The sequence below is a fragment of the Coturnix japonica genome, chromosome 8 (genome assembly GCF_054131305.1).
Source record: "Coturnix japonica strain WE chromosome 8, WE-NBRP24, whole genome shotgun sequence".
Lineage (NCBI taxonomy): Eukaryota > Metazoa > Chordata > Aves > Galliformes > Phasianidae > Coturnix > Coturnix japonica.
Genome location: NC_140670.1, coordinates 4,935,232 through 4,947,833, shown reverse-complemented (window position 1 = coordinate 4,947,833; position 12,602 = coordinate 4,935,232). Strand labels below are relative to the sequence as shown.

At 40.6% G+C, this 12,602-nt stretch overlaps 1 protein-coding gene across 1 annotated transcript in view; it reads left to right on the top strand.

The window, feature by feature from the left end:
- PRKG1 (protein kinase cGMP-dependent 1) overlaps positions 1-12,602 on the top strand; it is a 304,417-nt gene that overhangs the window by 153,802 nt on the left and 138,013 nt on the right. Inside the window, exon 4 of the mRNA XM_015866197.3 lies at positions 2,878-2,983. Coding sequence (XP_015721683.1) covers positions 2,878-2,983 — 106 coding nt within the window. The remainder of the gene's footprint in view (positions 1-2,877; positions 2,984-12,602) is intronic.

Here is a 12,602-nt window from a genome sequence, read left to right as displayed (position 1 = left end):
TCCCTATATCTTTTATGACTCAGTTGCTTGCTTTGGGATTGATTTCATGGTAGACATCCCACATACATAGCTTTCATCTCTGGGGCACTCATAAATGTATCTCTTTGAAGTCGCTAACATCCTTCAATCTCACAGAGCTCGTGCTGCTTCGCACTCACCCTCCAACACATTTATGGAGGATTTGAAGCCTAATGAGATGATGCGCACACCTGATTATAAGGGTTTTATTGGCATCTAGATCTCTGCTTTCATTAGCTATTATTACAATATCTGTTTACCATCAGGCACAATAAAAGTATCAGCAGAGAATGTAATGAGCAGTACAGAAGGGCAGTGTCTGTGTGTACCTTCACCTGAGCTGCCTGGCCCTGGTTAGCAAGTTGCTGTGCATCTGTATCTATTATCTTTATATAAGGTGGGTGTGTGTAAACACACACAGCTACACTAGTAGTGATGTAGTTGCATGTATCTACTAACATGTATATACCTACATAACTTGGGGGGTGCTAGAGGGTTACCTCAGGGAGCTGAGGCTTTTCGTAGGCTCATTTAAAACCCCTCCTCCTGTGCTCCTATGCAGACTGCCAAGGCTGCAGCCTTACAGAACAGTCTATCTTACAGGACAGTTGTATCCTTGTTTTGCTGGAGATGTACTAGACTGTTATCCTGACCATATTAAAAGGCTGAGTATGAGTGTGCGTGGCACATGCAGCGCAGTGGTGGCTTTCTGTTCTTGGGGGACTGATATCAGAAGTGATGTAGTGCTTATGTAGCAGCTGTATCAGAGGGGAATGAGGGACTGTTGGCTTCTTATCTGGCTCCTTGGTGCCTGCGTGGATTGCAGAGATAGGCGGTATCTCTGCAGCTACAGCTGACCCCACTGTGTGAAGGAAAATACACTGCGTACAACTGCTGTATACTATGCATGTGAAATAGAGATGAGTTAGCTGCTAGCTATCAGTCAGATTTAAGGCAGTGATACTGCATTTCTATGAGTGTAAGTGGCAGATCTCCAGCGTGGTAGTGAGGTTCCTCGGGTGGTGCTGGAGCTGTGAGATGGAGCCCAGCAGGAGTTTGGCCTCAACCAGACACAGTCATGGAGGGCCAGCTGGCTGGGGCTGATTCCGGGATGAAACTCCAGCTCTTCAGCTATTGGCATACGGTGATGAATCTGTTAAAATACACTGTGAAACTGCATCGGGCAGAATTATTTATGGGAAGGATGCCCTGTCTTTCAGAATTACAAGAGGCAGTAGAAAGAACAGTAAACTCAGATCATTGCTGTCTTCAGAGCTCACTCAACTTGTGGCATCCTCTGAACAGCTAAACCTTCCCTATGAAGATTTTATGCAAGCAGCACAGGTGGAACCTCTGATCTCTCCCTGCAGAATGTCCATACTTGATGAACTGATAACTGCTCATACTTTCCAATCCCTTTAATTCTAAAACTAAAAGCATTTCTCAGAAAGGAACTTCCGTCTTGAAAATTACTCTCCAAAAAGAAAATTCTGATAAATTCACTTTGTTCTGCAGTGCAATTTGAGAAGAAAAAATGCGATTTACAGTTGTGCAATTTTGCTTCCTATGACTGTTGATAAGGGTAAAACCTCAGTAAACCAGTCTCTTTGTGAACTGAAACGCTAGAAAATAAAAGCAAAATAATTTATTGGGTTTTATTCATGGGTGTGTTTCTAAATATTTTATTGAAACTATTTTCTCATTATTTTTCCCTGTAGTGAAATAAGATATGAAGATGAAATTTATTGCAATTACCCTCTGAGGAAAATATGACTGCAGAGGTCTTGAGAGTAGCTTTGTTTACTTGAACTGTTCCTCTAAGGAGAAACTCTTTATTAATAGGACTGTGCATGAAAACGTTTATAGTTAATACAAATGTCTAAGCTGCTTCTAAGATGAAAATCTGTGCATCATGTTCATATGATACTGTTTTCTTTACTGTTTTCTTTGAGCATAATGCAATGTTAATCTTATTTATTTGGTTTTGCAGCGGGATTCTTGCTTCAGAAATATATGGTGTAGCATACGGGGTGTAGTAATGAAACTTAATTGAAGTTTGGTCATGAAAATTGGAAAAAAAAAGTGAAAGCTCCAAAAAAAGTAATAAGACCTTTGGACAGTTCTCAAGGTCAATGGGAAGTTTGTCATAGAATTACAGAATTCTATAGAATTCATTTGAGTTGGAAGGGGACCTTTAAAGGCTGTCTGGTCCAAATCCCTGCAGTGAACAGGGACATCCCCAGCTCCATCTGGTGCTCAGAGCCCCATTCGGCCTGACCATGAGTGTCTCCAAGGGTGGGGTATCCACCACCTCACTGGGCAACTTGTAACTGTGCCTCACCACCCTTACTGTAAAAAAACTTCTTTATATCCAAACTTTTTGTCACGTACATTGAAAGTAGAATGAAACCTTAATGATTTATTCTGCTTCTGAAACTTTATAATGTGCTAAAAACGTCCCCAAATCACTCATTGTCATTGACCACACATCAAGAGTGGTGCATCCCAATTGACCCCTAATCCATTGCCTGCTTTCAGCCCGACTTCTCCCCATCTCAATGACATGGTTGGTTTTAGGTAATCTTCCCACAGTACAGCAGCGATAAATGTAACTAGATGCATATCGTGGATCACTTCAATGCATGCTTAGTTCATTGTCTGGCAGATTAATTTAACATTACTATTTTGAAGTGTGTACCCATTTTCATGTTTTCTCATGACGCAATTAGTTTCCTCTGTATTTCACGACAAATTTTCCAATTCTGAAGTTTTGCTAATTACATTTTTCCCCTTGTCTTGTTCTTTTTTTTTTTTCTTTTTTTCTTTTCTTTCTTTTTTTTTTTTTTAATTATTTTCCAGCTCTCGTAAATGTGAAACTTTGGGCTATTGATCGGCAATGTTTTCAAACAATAATGATGAGGACAGGCCTCATCAAGCATACTGAGTATATGGAATTTTTAAAAAGGTATGGCGCTTGTTTTCTTTATAAGAAATACAGTGAAACTGTTGTCCTCATCTTTGACTTTTTTGTGAATGCGGCATTTGATTTGTGTTCTTTCCATTTCTTTTTGTTTGCTGTTTAACCATCTGTAAGTGGTATCCTCCAGCCAAAGTTGGGTGATCACCAAGAGGAGCTGCACTGCTTTTTAGTTTCATTCCCATTGTGAGTTATTCATTTGCAAAGAGTCCCACAGCCATCATGTAAATGAAGCTTTGTTATGAGCCATTCAAAGCTTCTTTTATTGCAGAAGATGCCCGTCAAATTAAAAACCTCCCTGCGGAAGCATCTGGTTTGCAAAGGGTTGTAGAACCAAGTCTATTCGAAGTGTGCTTTTGCATTTCTACAGGCAAAATGCAAGTTCCTAGTGAAGCAAAAGCTGTAGATTTCTATCAAGTGTGGTTTAGATGTGTAGCAAGAAAAGCATAAACTTTCACTCCTTAATTTTGACCTCAGTCTCACAAACATCATTCTGTGAGTGCTGCCATCCCAAAGTATGACAAATCCTTCTTACCAAAGCAGTGGCTAATATCCCAATAATCCAGGTATGTCATAGCAGTGAGGAACTGCCTCCATTTCATGTCACCAAAGAAATAGCAAATAGGAGCACAGCATCACCGAGTCCTAGAGAAAAAAGTTGCCTGAGACAGAGTGACGCTGTAAGTAATTCCATCGTTATTAAGTCATTACTGCAGCTTGTTTGTCCCAGATCAGAATGTTCCCTGATGAATCATTGCCCTCCCAAGCAAATGTGATGAGAGAAGTAATGTACCTGAGAGGTACATTCTATTGCTGGAAGGTGGGAACAATTCCATCCAGTTTGGGCTCCTTTTCCCTACCTCTCTCTATGGGGATATACTTGATTTCTCTTTTTCCAGAAAGGGAGGTTGTAAAAATAACATGCAGGTGATACCTTAGCTGTGTGATACCTTAGCTGGATGCCACACAATTGGGCAGTCCCACAGAGGCCAGAGTGGGTGACCTCAGTCCCATCATCTGCAGGGAAAGCTTTGAGGATCATTTAAAAATAGTAAAAGATTGATCATGATAACAAAGGAGTAAAACTAAAGTGTTTGGCGATGGAGCTTGGCCTCAGATAGGGACAAGACGTTACCCGAGGGAGGACCAGGAGCTCCACGGAGATGTTCTGTTTCTCAGAGATTGCATACAGGAGCAGCCATCAAATCCAGCTTTTTCCAGGTGTCTCAGTTTGTGATTATTCGCAGGAGTACTCAGGAGAGGAAACAAAAACCTGCTGCTCTGTTGGGAGTGTTTAAAAGATCATGAATTCAAATGTTAACGAGCAGTGTCCTTTCTTGTGTGCTGGTGAATGAAACCAAAAGATGAATGTAAGATCAGTTCTGGTTGTTAGAGCTTCTGTCTCTCTTTGGAAGCAGAAGCTGTGCATGTAGTAAGCTCTTAAGCTTTGAGCTTTAATAGAGCTTTTCTAGAAGATCATCAAGATTAATTTGGATGCATGTTGCACTGAGCCTGCCCAGCTTTAATTTTAGAGCAAATAGCGTAAAAAAGCAACTGATAATTTTTCTCCAACTGTATCTTCTTGCTCACAACAGTGTGTCGAAAGTGTGTTAATGCTAAAAGGCTAAAAAGAAAGCGAAAAGAAAGCAATACTTTTCAGAAGGGCTAAGAGCAAGCAAATATGTTTTCTTTAAATCTTGCTGTTTCAGTTTTGGAAAATATTTCTCATACAGAACAGTTGCAGCATGGAGCAGATAGTTGTGTGTATCAAATAATAACGTTCCATTGCATTGTCCAGCTGTGCTCTATGCATCATTAGCTACCTCAAGCTCAACATGAATTCTTTTCTTGATTTCAATGAGGTGCTAAATGCTCATCTGTAAGGATGCTTCCCATGCTTAAGGAAAGAAAATGCATTAAATCTTGAGAACAAGTTGTTCACCTTATTTGTTCTTTTTTCCTTTCCCTTATTGATAAGTCAATGAAAATGTTCACCAAGAAACAAAGCCAAAATAAATATTTAAATGAAACCTATTCACAGAGAAATGATTGAGGCTGGAAAGCATTATCTTTGCTCTTAGCATTCTGAAAAAGTTGTCCTTCATAATCTTTTCATTAGTCACAGTGGTGTAACAGTCATTCCCTTCAATAGAATGCTTTTGCCTGCAGACAAAACGCAATAGAAATGCAGCTTGTTGAAGTGAGATGGGATCCTTCCTATCTTCTCATTCATCTTACCAACAGTAGCCAAAGTACATGCACAGGTGTCACCAGGGCCCTGTTTGGTCACTACAAAATACTGCCCCTTTGGCCAGCGTTTGTCACCTGCTGTGGTTTTCTGTTGAAAGAACATATTGTTGAAATGAATCTGCTTTTATTTGCTTAGTTTCACCCTTTTATCTTCACAGAATATATGGTCTAGTCCTTTCTTCTGAATGCTGTGGGAAAATCATAACATGTACATTTCCTTGTTAAGAAATCCCAATCTATCTTTCCAATGGATACCGTGCTGGAAAACTGTCTCCTCATCTGCTGCAAGGAGCAGTACACAGCTCTCATGGATTTACAAAAGTTGAAATAACTATTTGATTTACATAAAACAATGATAGACTGGAGCTTGGAGACAATGAACATCCTCTTTTTCATAGTTTTTAGGAGGAACCGGTCTCTTTATCCTGCTCTGTCGCTTGTAAATTCAATAGATGATCCTTGAAGTGATCAAAAGATGGCCTAGTTCCATAGCAACACCTGCTTCAAGTAAAGGATGAAAAATCCAGGCTGTTTTTTGATCCCCGCATTTATGCTAAACACCGAATCATAGCACTGATTCCCTTTGAAACACAAATTCTCAGTAGCTCATTATGTAGCTAAATCCACACTAGATTAAGCTAGCTCAAAGCTCATCTAATGTACAGGCAATGGTAAAGAGTTAAAAGTATATCATCTAAAAAACTTCTGTAGATTTAGTAACAACTTATGGGTGAAAATGCTGACTATTTCATCTTCAGTCTTACCCAACTTAGCACTTACTGTGTATCACTGAATATATCTGTCCTTAGACAAGCAAGAAGGAGCATTATTCTACCATGAAAGTTGGAGCTATGCTAAATCCACTGTATATTTCCCTGTAATATTCATAGTTCTGAGGTTATAGTGATTTTCTTCTCAAGACTGTAATGAAGAATGTTGTTTAAGCACGATCAGAATATTTCAGTTAAGGGGGAAAAAAAAGCATTTATACAATAAAATTGCTCAGGAAATATGATGGTTAAGGGGAGCAGGTGTAACCATTTCCTGCTAAATCATACAAGCTGTAAGGGAGGTTACAAGTATCTTCAAAAAGGCCAGGATGCCTTTGGAAGAGTAAACATAGGGTTTTTTCTTTGCAGAAACTTTCTAGATGTGCCATAAAAAACACACCTCGCTTTCTGGTCCACAGTGTAAACTCTGATTCATCCAGGATCCTGGATCAGGCAACAAATGATGAATATTGTATGTAGCCTTGGAGGAAGGATCTAACTTTAGAAGCGGAAAATTAAGGGAAGTTACATGCATACGCTCACACAAGCTTGAATCTTGCTTAAACTTTATGTTAATGTCAAAAACTCTAATCCTGCTGAAAAAAAAACCCAGTCTTCAGCTTGTAACGTTTTGTTGTAGTGCTTTGGCTTGATCTCGAGTCAATCTTGCCATCTCACTTAAGTCAAAAAAGTTTAAGTGGGAAGTTTTAATCTGGTGAAGTACGTCAGAAATGTGACTTTATGCCCTCACGGCATATCGACATGGGGAGTCATGCTGGTAACGTTATTTGTGTAGAAACATGGATGTAACTGTTTCAATACTGAAATTGGAGGAAGAGAAAGTTTTGCATTTCATTTGAGTCATTTATCGCCAAGAGGAAAGGAAAGGAAATACAAAAATGTGTGAAGGTTTATTAAATGACTGTCTTTGACGGATTGCCTGCAGCTTCATGCAAAACAGTGCATTGTAGGGTGAAATTATAGGGGACAGAAGTGGGAGAGAAATTAGAAGAGTGAGGCAAAGGGAGGACCGGCTTTTGAAGAAGAGAGTTGGAAACTGAATTAGTGGAATATGTATATGTTAGGGTAGTTTCAAGTGATTAAATCTGTGAAACAGGCCTTGGCCTAAAGAAGGCAGTTTTTGTGGAGGACTGGAACACAGGCAAAGTGAACAGTGGGGATAGCTGGGAAAGAGGAGAAGGGAAAATATTTCCAGAAGATAAAGAAATATGTTTATTCTTAATGCAAATTTATAAGGAAAGACAGAAGTACTGGTTCAAACTGATACCTAATCTGGACCAACATCCTTTTTGTCCCAAGATGGCACCCGGGGCCAAAATGATGGGTCCATCCTGCCTGAGACAGGTGTGTAGGGTAGGGCTTTGAAGACCGAGTGGGTTGTGTTCCAGTGTCAGATCGCATGCCAGCCACAATTCCAGTCTGTTTTGCAGAAGCTGTCAAGCACTTCCTTTCTCTCTTAAGGTGCACTGCTTCTTTTATCACCTAACACTGCCTAAAATCCCCAGGTCTGCTAAGAGAGGGAAGCTAGAATGACTGATCTGCATTAGAGCACAGTGGTGATTTTAGATGGAAAATGTAATCAGCCGGACTCCTTCCACATCATGAGAGCAAAACTGGCTTTGAAGAGAGCACCTGGAAATGGTGGGGAGCTCTTTCAGTGCAGACATCCATCCAACAGCTGAGATCTTCAGCCACCTTGACACCACTCTGAGAGTTAGAATTGTTCTTTTCCATAATTGATCAATGTGAGTGAAAGAGAAACTATTAAGGTGGCAGAAAATCAACTCAACGTTGAGCCCATTTAGTTCAGAATTCTTCATGGGCTTATAGGACTCCTCAGTTATCCTTAAAATTAAGAATGAATTCATACTTGTTTGCGGCAAATCAAAGAACTTCCCTAGATGATGTGCCCTTCAGAGTGTTTTCTTAAAGTGAGACAAAAATATGGCTTAGCCCTTGACTCTGAAGGCAGTGTTGAACTCACCGGGCTTCTGCTGGGAAAGACTGAGTTATGTGTTAGAAATGGCACCAAATCTTGCCTGTCTGGCCTGTCTGTTTTTACTGCCATGCTTTAAACTCAGTTGAGCTCAGGATGCTTAAGGATGCCTTGAAGAACGTTTACGTGTGTGAATGGCTGAGTGTAAGGGATGGGTTTTGCTGCACCACGGTGCGCGGGTGAGTGCTGAAGCAGAACTGATGTGCCACGGTATCGAGCTGTCAGCTTTCAACAAGAAAAACAGGCTTTGTGTGATCTTCTGGAGGCAAGAAAGGCAGAAGAGGAGATTTAAAAATAGTTTTGTAATGGCTGGTGTTTTTTTAACATAGCCTCCATAATCCCACGTGATGCTCTTAATGCTTGTGAAGCGGCTGAGACAGGCACTTTTTAAAATAGTAGGGAGTTAATATTGATCAATTATGGTTTGAATTTTCTAAGGAAAATGTCTATTGGAGGCAATGCACCACAAGGGAAAGGGAGGAGGAGTGAAGAGAAGGAAAAGTATAGCGTTCCTCATGATCCAAAGCAGGAAAAAGGGGAGAGAAAAAAAACACCCTTTTATTTTAGTCCAAGCAACCACAATAGCCCAACCAGTGAAGGGAACTGAAGGTAGCAGACCCCAGACCACCCTAAAGAGAGTGCTGGTCTCCATGGGGTGTGCTGCCATTTCCTCTCACTACTGCTGCAGGTGGACACAATCAGTGCTTGCACGCAGCATATCTGGGTGCTTACTCAGCACCTGGTTGTTGGTTCAGCACCTGCTGCTAGGAACACCATTCATACGGACTGATTTTCTCTGATGCTGCACTGCCTATGTTTACCACCAGTCTGAGAATTCTCACTTCAGGTTTGTGGTTTTTTTTCTGTTTCCATGCATGCCTGTTACAGCTTAGCAACATTATCATAAACTAAAATGGCTTTTCCCATTAAACATGCTTCCAGCTGTGCCAGCTTCAGGGTTCGATCTGCAATTCAGCAGTAAATAATTTACTGCTGATGAGGTGATGAGCAACAGGCAGTGAGTTTGCTCCTGATGTCCATCTGTGGGGCAGCTGAGGGCTTTGCTGAAGTGTGGGGCTGACTTTTCTTGTAGGGAGACCAGGCCAGGGAGTGCAGAGAGGGAAAAAGGATGGAGTGCTTGATGTTCTTTGCCTGGTCTTTTTTCATTCATGCTGAAGTTTTCTAGGGGAGGTAAGATCCAATTTGCTGGTAGGCTGTGTGACATACTGTCATTACATTTCAAAGGAAAACAAATCAAGATCCTGTCTCTGTTCTCCCACATAAGGGCTTCCACCTTCCCACCTCCACCCCCCTCCTACTTCAGAATCCTTGGGGTGGTTGCATTTGACGTTCTGGTTGTCTGGAGAAGGAAAATTCCTGTTGGTAATTTTGTGTCAGGGCAAAACCAATTCCTTCTTGCTGTCTAACCATCACTGCTGTCAGGATTTGGAGGACAACGGCTTTCTAAGCTCCCAGACAAACTGGGCTGATCAATGCATTAATTGCTTGTGCTCTCTGTGGCAGGTTGGAAATCAAACTCCTTACAGCTCAATACAGAACACTTGGCATAAATGGAGATTTGTTAAGGTGTCGCAGTTTGTTTAATGTAATTCAGTTCATCCTTATGCAGTTGGCATTTTGTATTGTGATATTATGTGTATGTTTGTGGCTGTGGATACTAGGAAGATTATTTTTGCTTGCTAAAATGTACTTTAGAGTTCACACCTTGAGATTTGGGGTTCTTTCTGCAAATACTGAAGTAGATAGAATTATTATATTTAGGATTATTCTGATCACATTATAGTGTTGCTTAAAATGAGACACTGCATGAGTTCCAGAAAAAGATCTGCAGCACATAGCTGTATGCTGGAAAGCCACGTGTGGCTTCATTGTGGTATCCCTTACACCTGAAAAGATGAAAAGCAGCCCACAATAACTAAGCAAAATGTGTTTGGTTGTTATTTTGCAAGGGCTATACGGTGATAAACACATAATATCCTGAGTTGCATTGATCCTGTAAGGGTCACCAATATTTCTGATATTCAACCAGTTTAGTTGTTTTTGGTTATTAACACTGATTTTAATGAAGGTGGAAGTGGAAAAGACAGTTAATACAAATCCAGCATTTTTTAGATGGGATGATAATATTCTTAGATAATATGCACAACAGCTGAAATGGGTTCCAGATCATAAAAGAGGATGATGGAGCTGTGAGAAACAGTAGGCCCTTAGAAAAAGTGAGAAACATGGCCAGAGGTTGAGCTAGGATAGCAATAAGCCTGGTGTTATAACACCGGTAATTCTGAATTATTGAAAGAAGGCGAAAAGGATTATGATGGATTCTATAATTCATTTCAAAATCAAGTTTTACTACTTCTCTAATAATTGCGAGCTGCTATAAAGTAATTAGTTCCAACAGGTTCTATGCACTGCGCCATACCAGACATCAGAGTAAGTGGTTTATTATCTGACTTCCTCAATTTACTTATCTGTTATTTATAAGTAACTGTTACCCGTTTAGAATAACTCATGCAAATATTGATATTAGTTTTAAAGCTTAGGAGTAATCACGGAAAAGTCAGTCCTAATGCCTTTATCCTGGCAAAATGCAATTGTTTTTACTCCTCCATTTATCACGTTGTACTGCTGTAGCTTGCTGGCAATATTGGAAATAGCAAGGGGTGAGGCCCCCATTGATTTCTCTCCTGTGGTTGTGGGTGATTCTGTGTTCCTTGTCCATCACTCTGCCCTCTGCCTGCGTGGCCTCATGTGGCATCTCTCACCACTGGCTTATCCACCTATCCAGCTGGTTATTGTACCCAGCAGTCTCCGTTCCTGAGTCTATTTTCCTGCTCAAATCACAGATAGATACCTTCAAAAGCATCTGACAGTTTTCTGTCCTCCAGGGAATTAAGTGATATTCAGGAGAGGGATTTCAGTAGTGCCAGCTGTCTGCTTTAAAACATTCTGGGGTTTGACCAGGCAAACTGGAATTGGCTTTTGTGGTAGTAGCTGCTCCACGTTGCTTTCTATGTGGGCAGAAATACATTTGGGGTCTTCTTTTTGCCCTTATAATAATCAGCTATTAATAGGCATCCAATCCTGTGTGAAAGGATTAATATTATCATTAATACTTATTGAAATAAGTGAGTAACCTAAACATCTATTGACAGGAAAGTGCAGGCTGAAGGTTAGCTCCTATATCTCTGTTTTTCCTCTTTTAGATAAAACATTGCCTCATGGAAACATTTAGATGGAACAGATATTTTTGATTACCTATTTTTGGATGAAGCACTGTGATCTAACATCACTACTTGGATGAAGTGGATTGATATTTTGTTCTCATTTGACCAAATGATGCAACTTTGGAGTTGCTTGCATGGCACCATACAGTCTTATCAACTACAACAATAGATATTGAAAAATGGGCTGTAAGTAACAGCCTGGATTTCCTTCAATTCATTATGCTGCATGCAGTGTGGTTCCAGAAATCATTTTCAGCTTATCTTTGCTTTCTCTTTTTTGGTCCAAAGCAACAATGAATAGGCAAATGGACCAGTGTTCTTCACTGATCTTGCTTTATTAACCATGCAAACCCATCACAGAGAAATGCCAGCACTTACGTACAAGCGTTGTGTCTGGCCAGGGGCAATCATGCCTTTGGGTTATATTTGTCTGGAAAGACCTTTGCCATGGGATTCTGTTGTGTAGCTTTCAAGTGCACTCCAAATTGTGTTTTTGGCTTTCAGACACTTTCTGTTTTGTCATTTTGGGACTGCATAGCGAGTCATTAACGGGACTGGCCACAAAATGGCATCCAGCACAAATAACTAATCACCAAGGGAAATCACAGATCACTTGCTGGTTACTGGGCATGTGCTGTAAAATCAACTCCTTCCTTTCTTATCCCAATATAAGGGAAAAGAACTCTGTGTTTCTGGGCATATCTTCATCCTGCAGCACTTTACAAAGCCTCTGTTCTGGCATGTGCCAAAACTTGCAGAACTGTTAATCTCCTTGGGTTGGTAGTTGGAAAGCCAATTGATGTCTGCAAGTGTTAGGGAGTTACTGATGGCCCCCAAGGAAACCATGTTTACATGCTTAAAACTTAGTGAACTTTTGAGAGGGAAAACAGTAGAGTAAGTGTTCTTTTTCTGCCCCTGGTGGAAAGGTTTGACTACCATCCAATTTCTACATGGGTATCACAGGCTTCATGTTCAAAAACAGCGTATCCAAACTGACTGTTGATCCTAATGAAAAAAATATGCCTACAATTGCACAATGGGAAACAGCTTTTTGGCTATCCATTTATTTGAGGAAAGATGCAGATTTAGGGCTGAGTAATTTGTTGACAGAGTATTTTGGAAGCAATGGAAGAAACTTCAGCACTCTTGGTGATGGTTTCCTTGCACAGTGAAGTGAATGGCTGCAAAGATGATGGGAGAGTGGTGGATGGAATTCATTCTGTTTAGAAAGGCTTTTGACGCTGTTGCCCACAGCACTGCCACTTGGGAGCTGGGGACATATGAGATACAGGCACAGTGGTTACATGGGATAAAAGTTGGCTTGG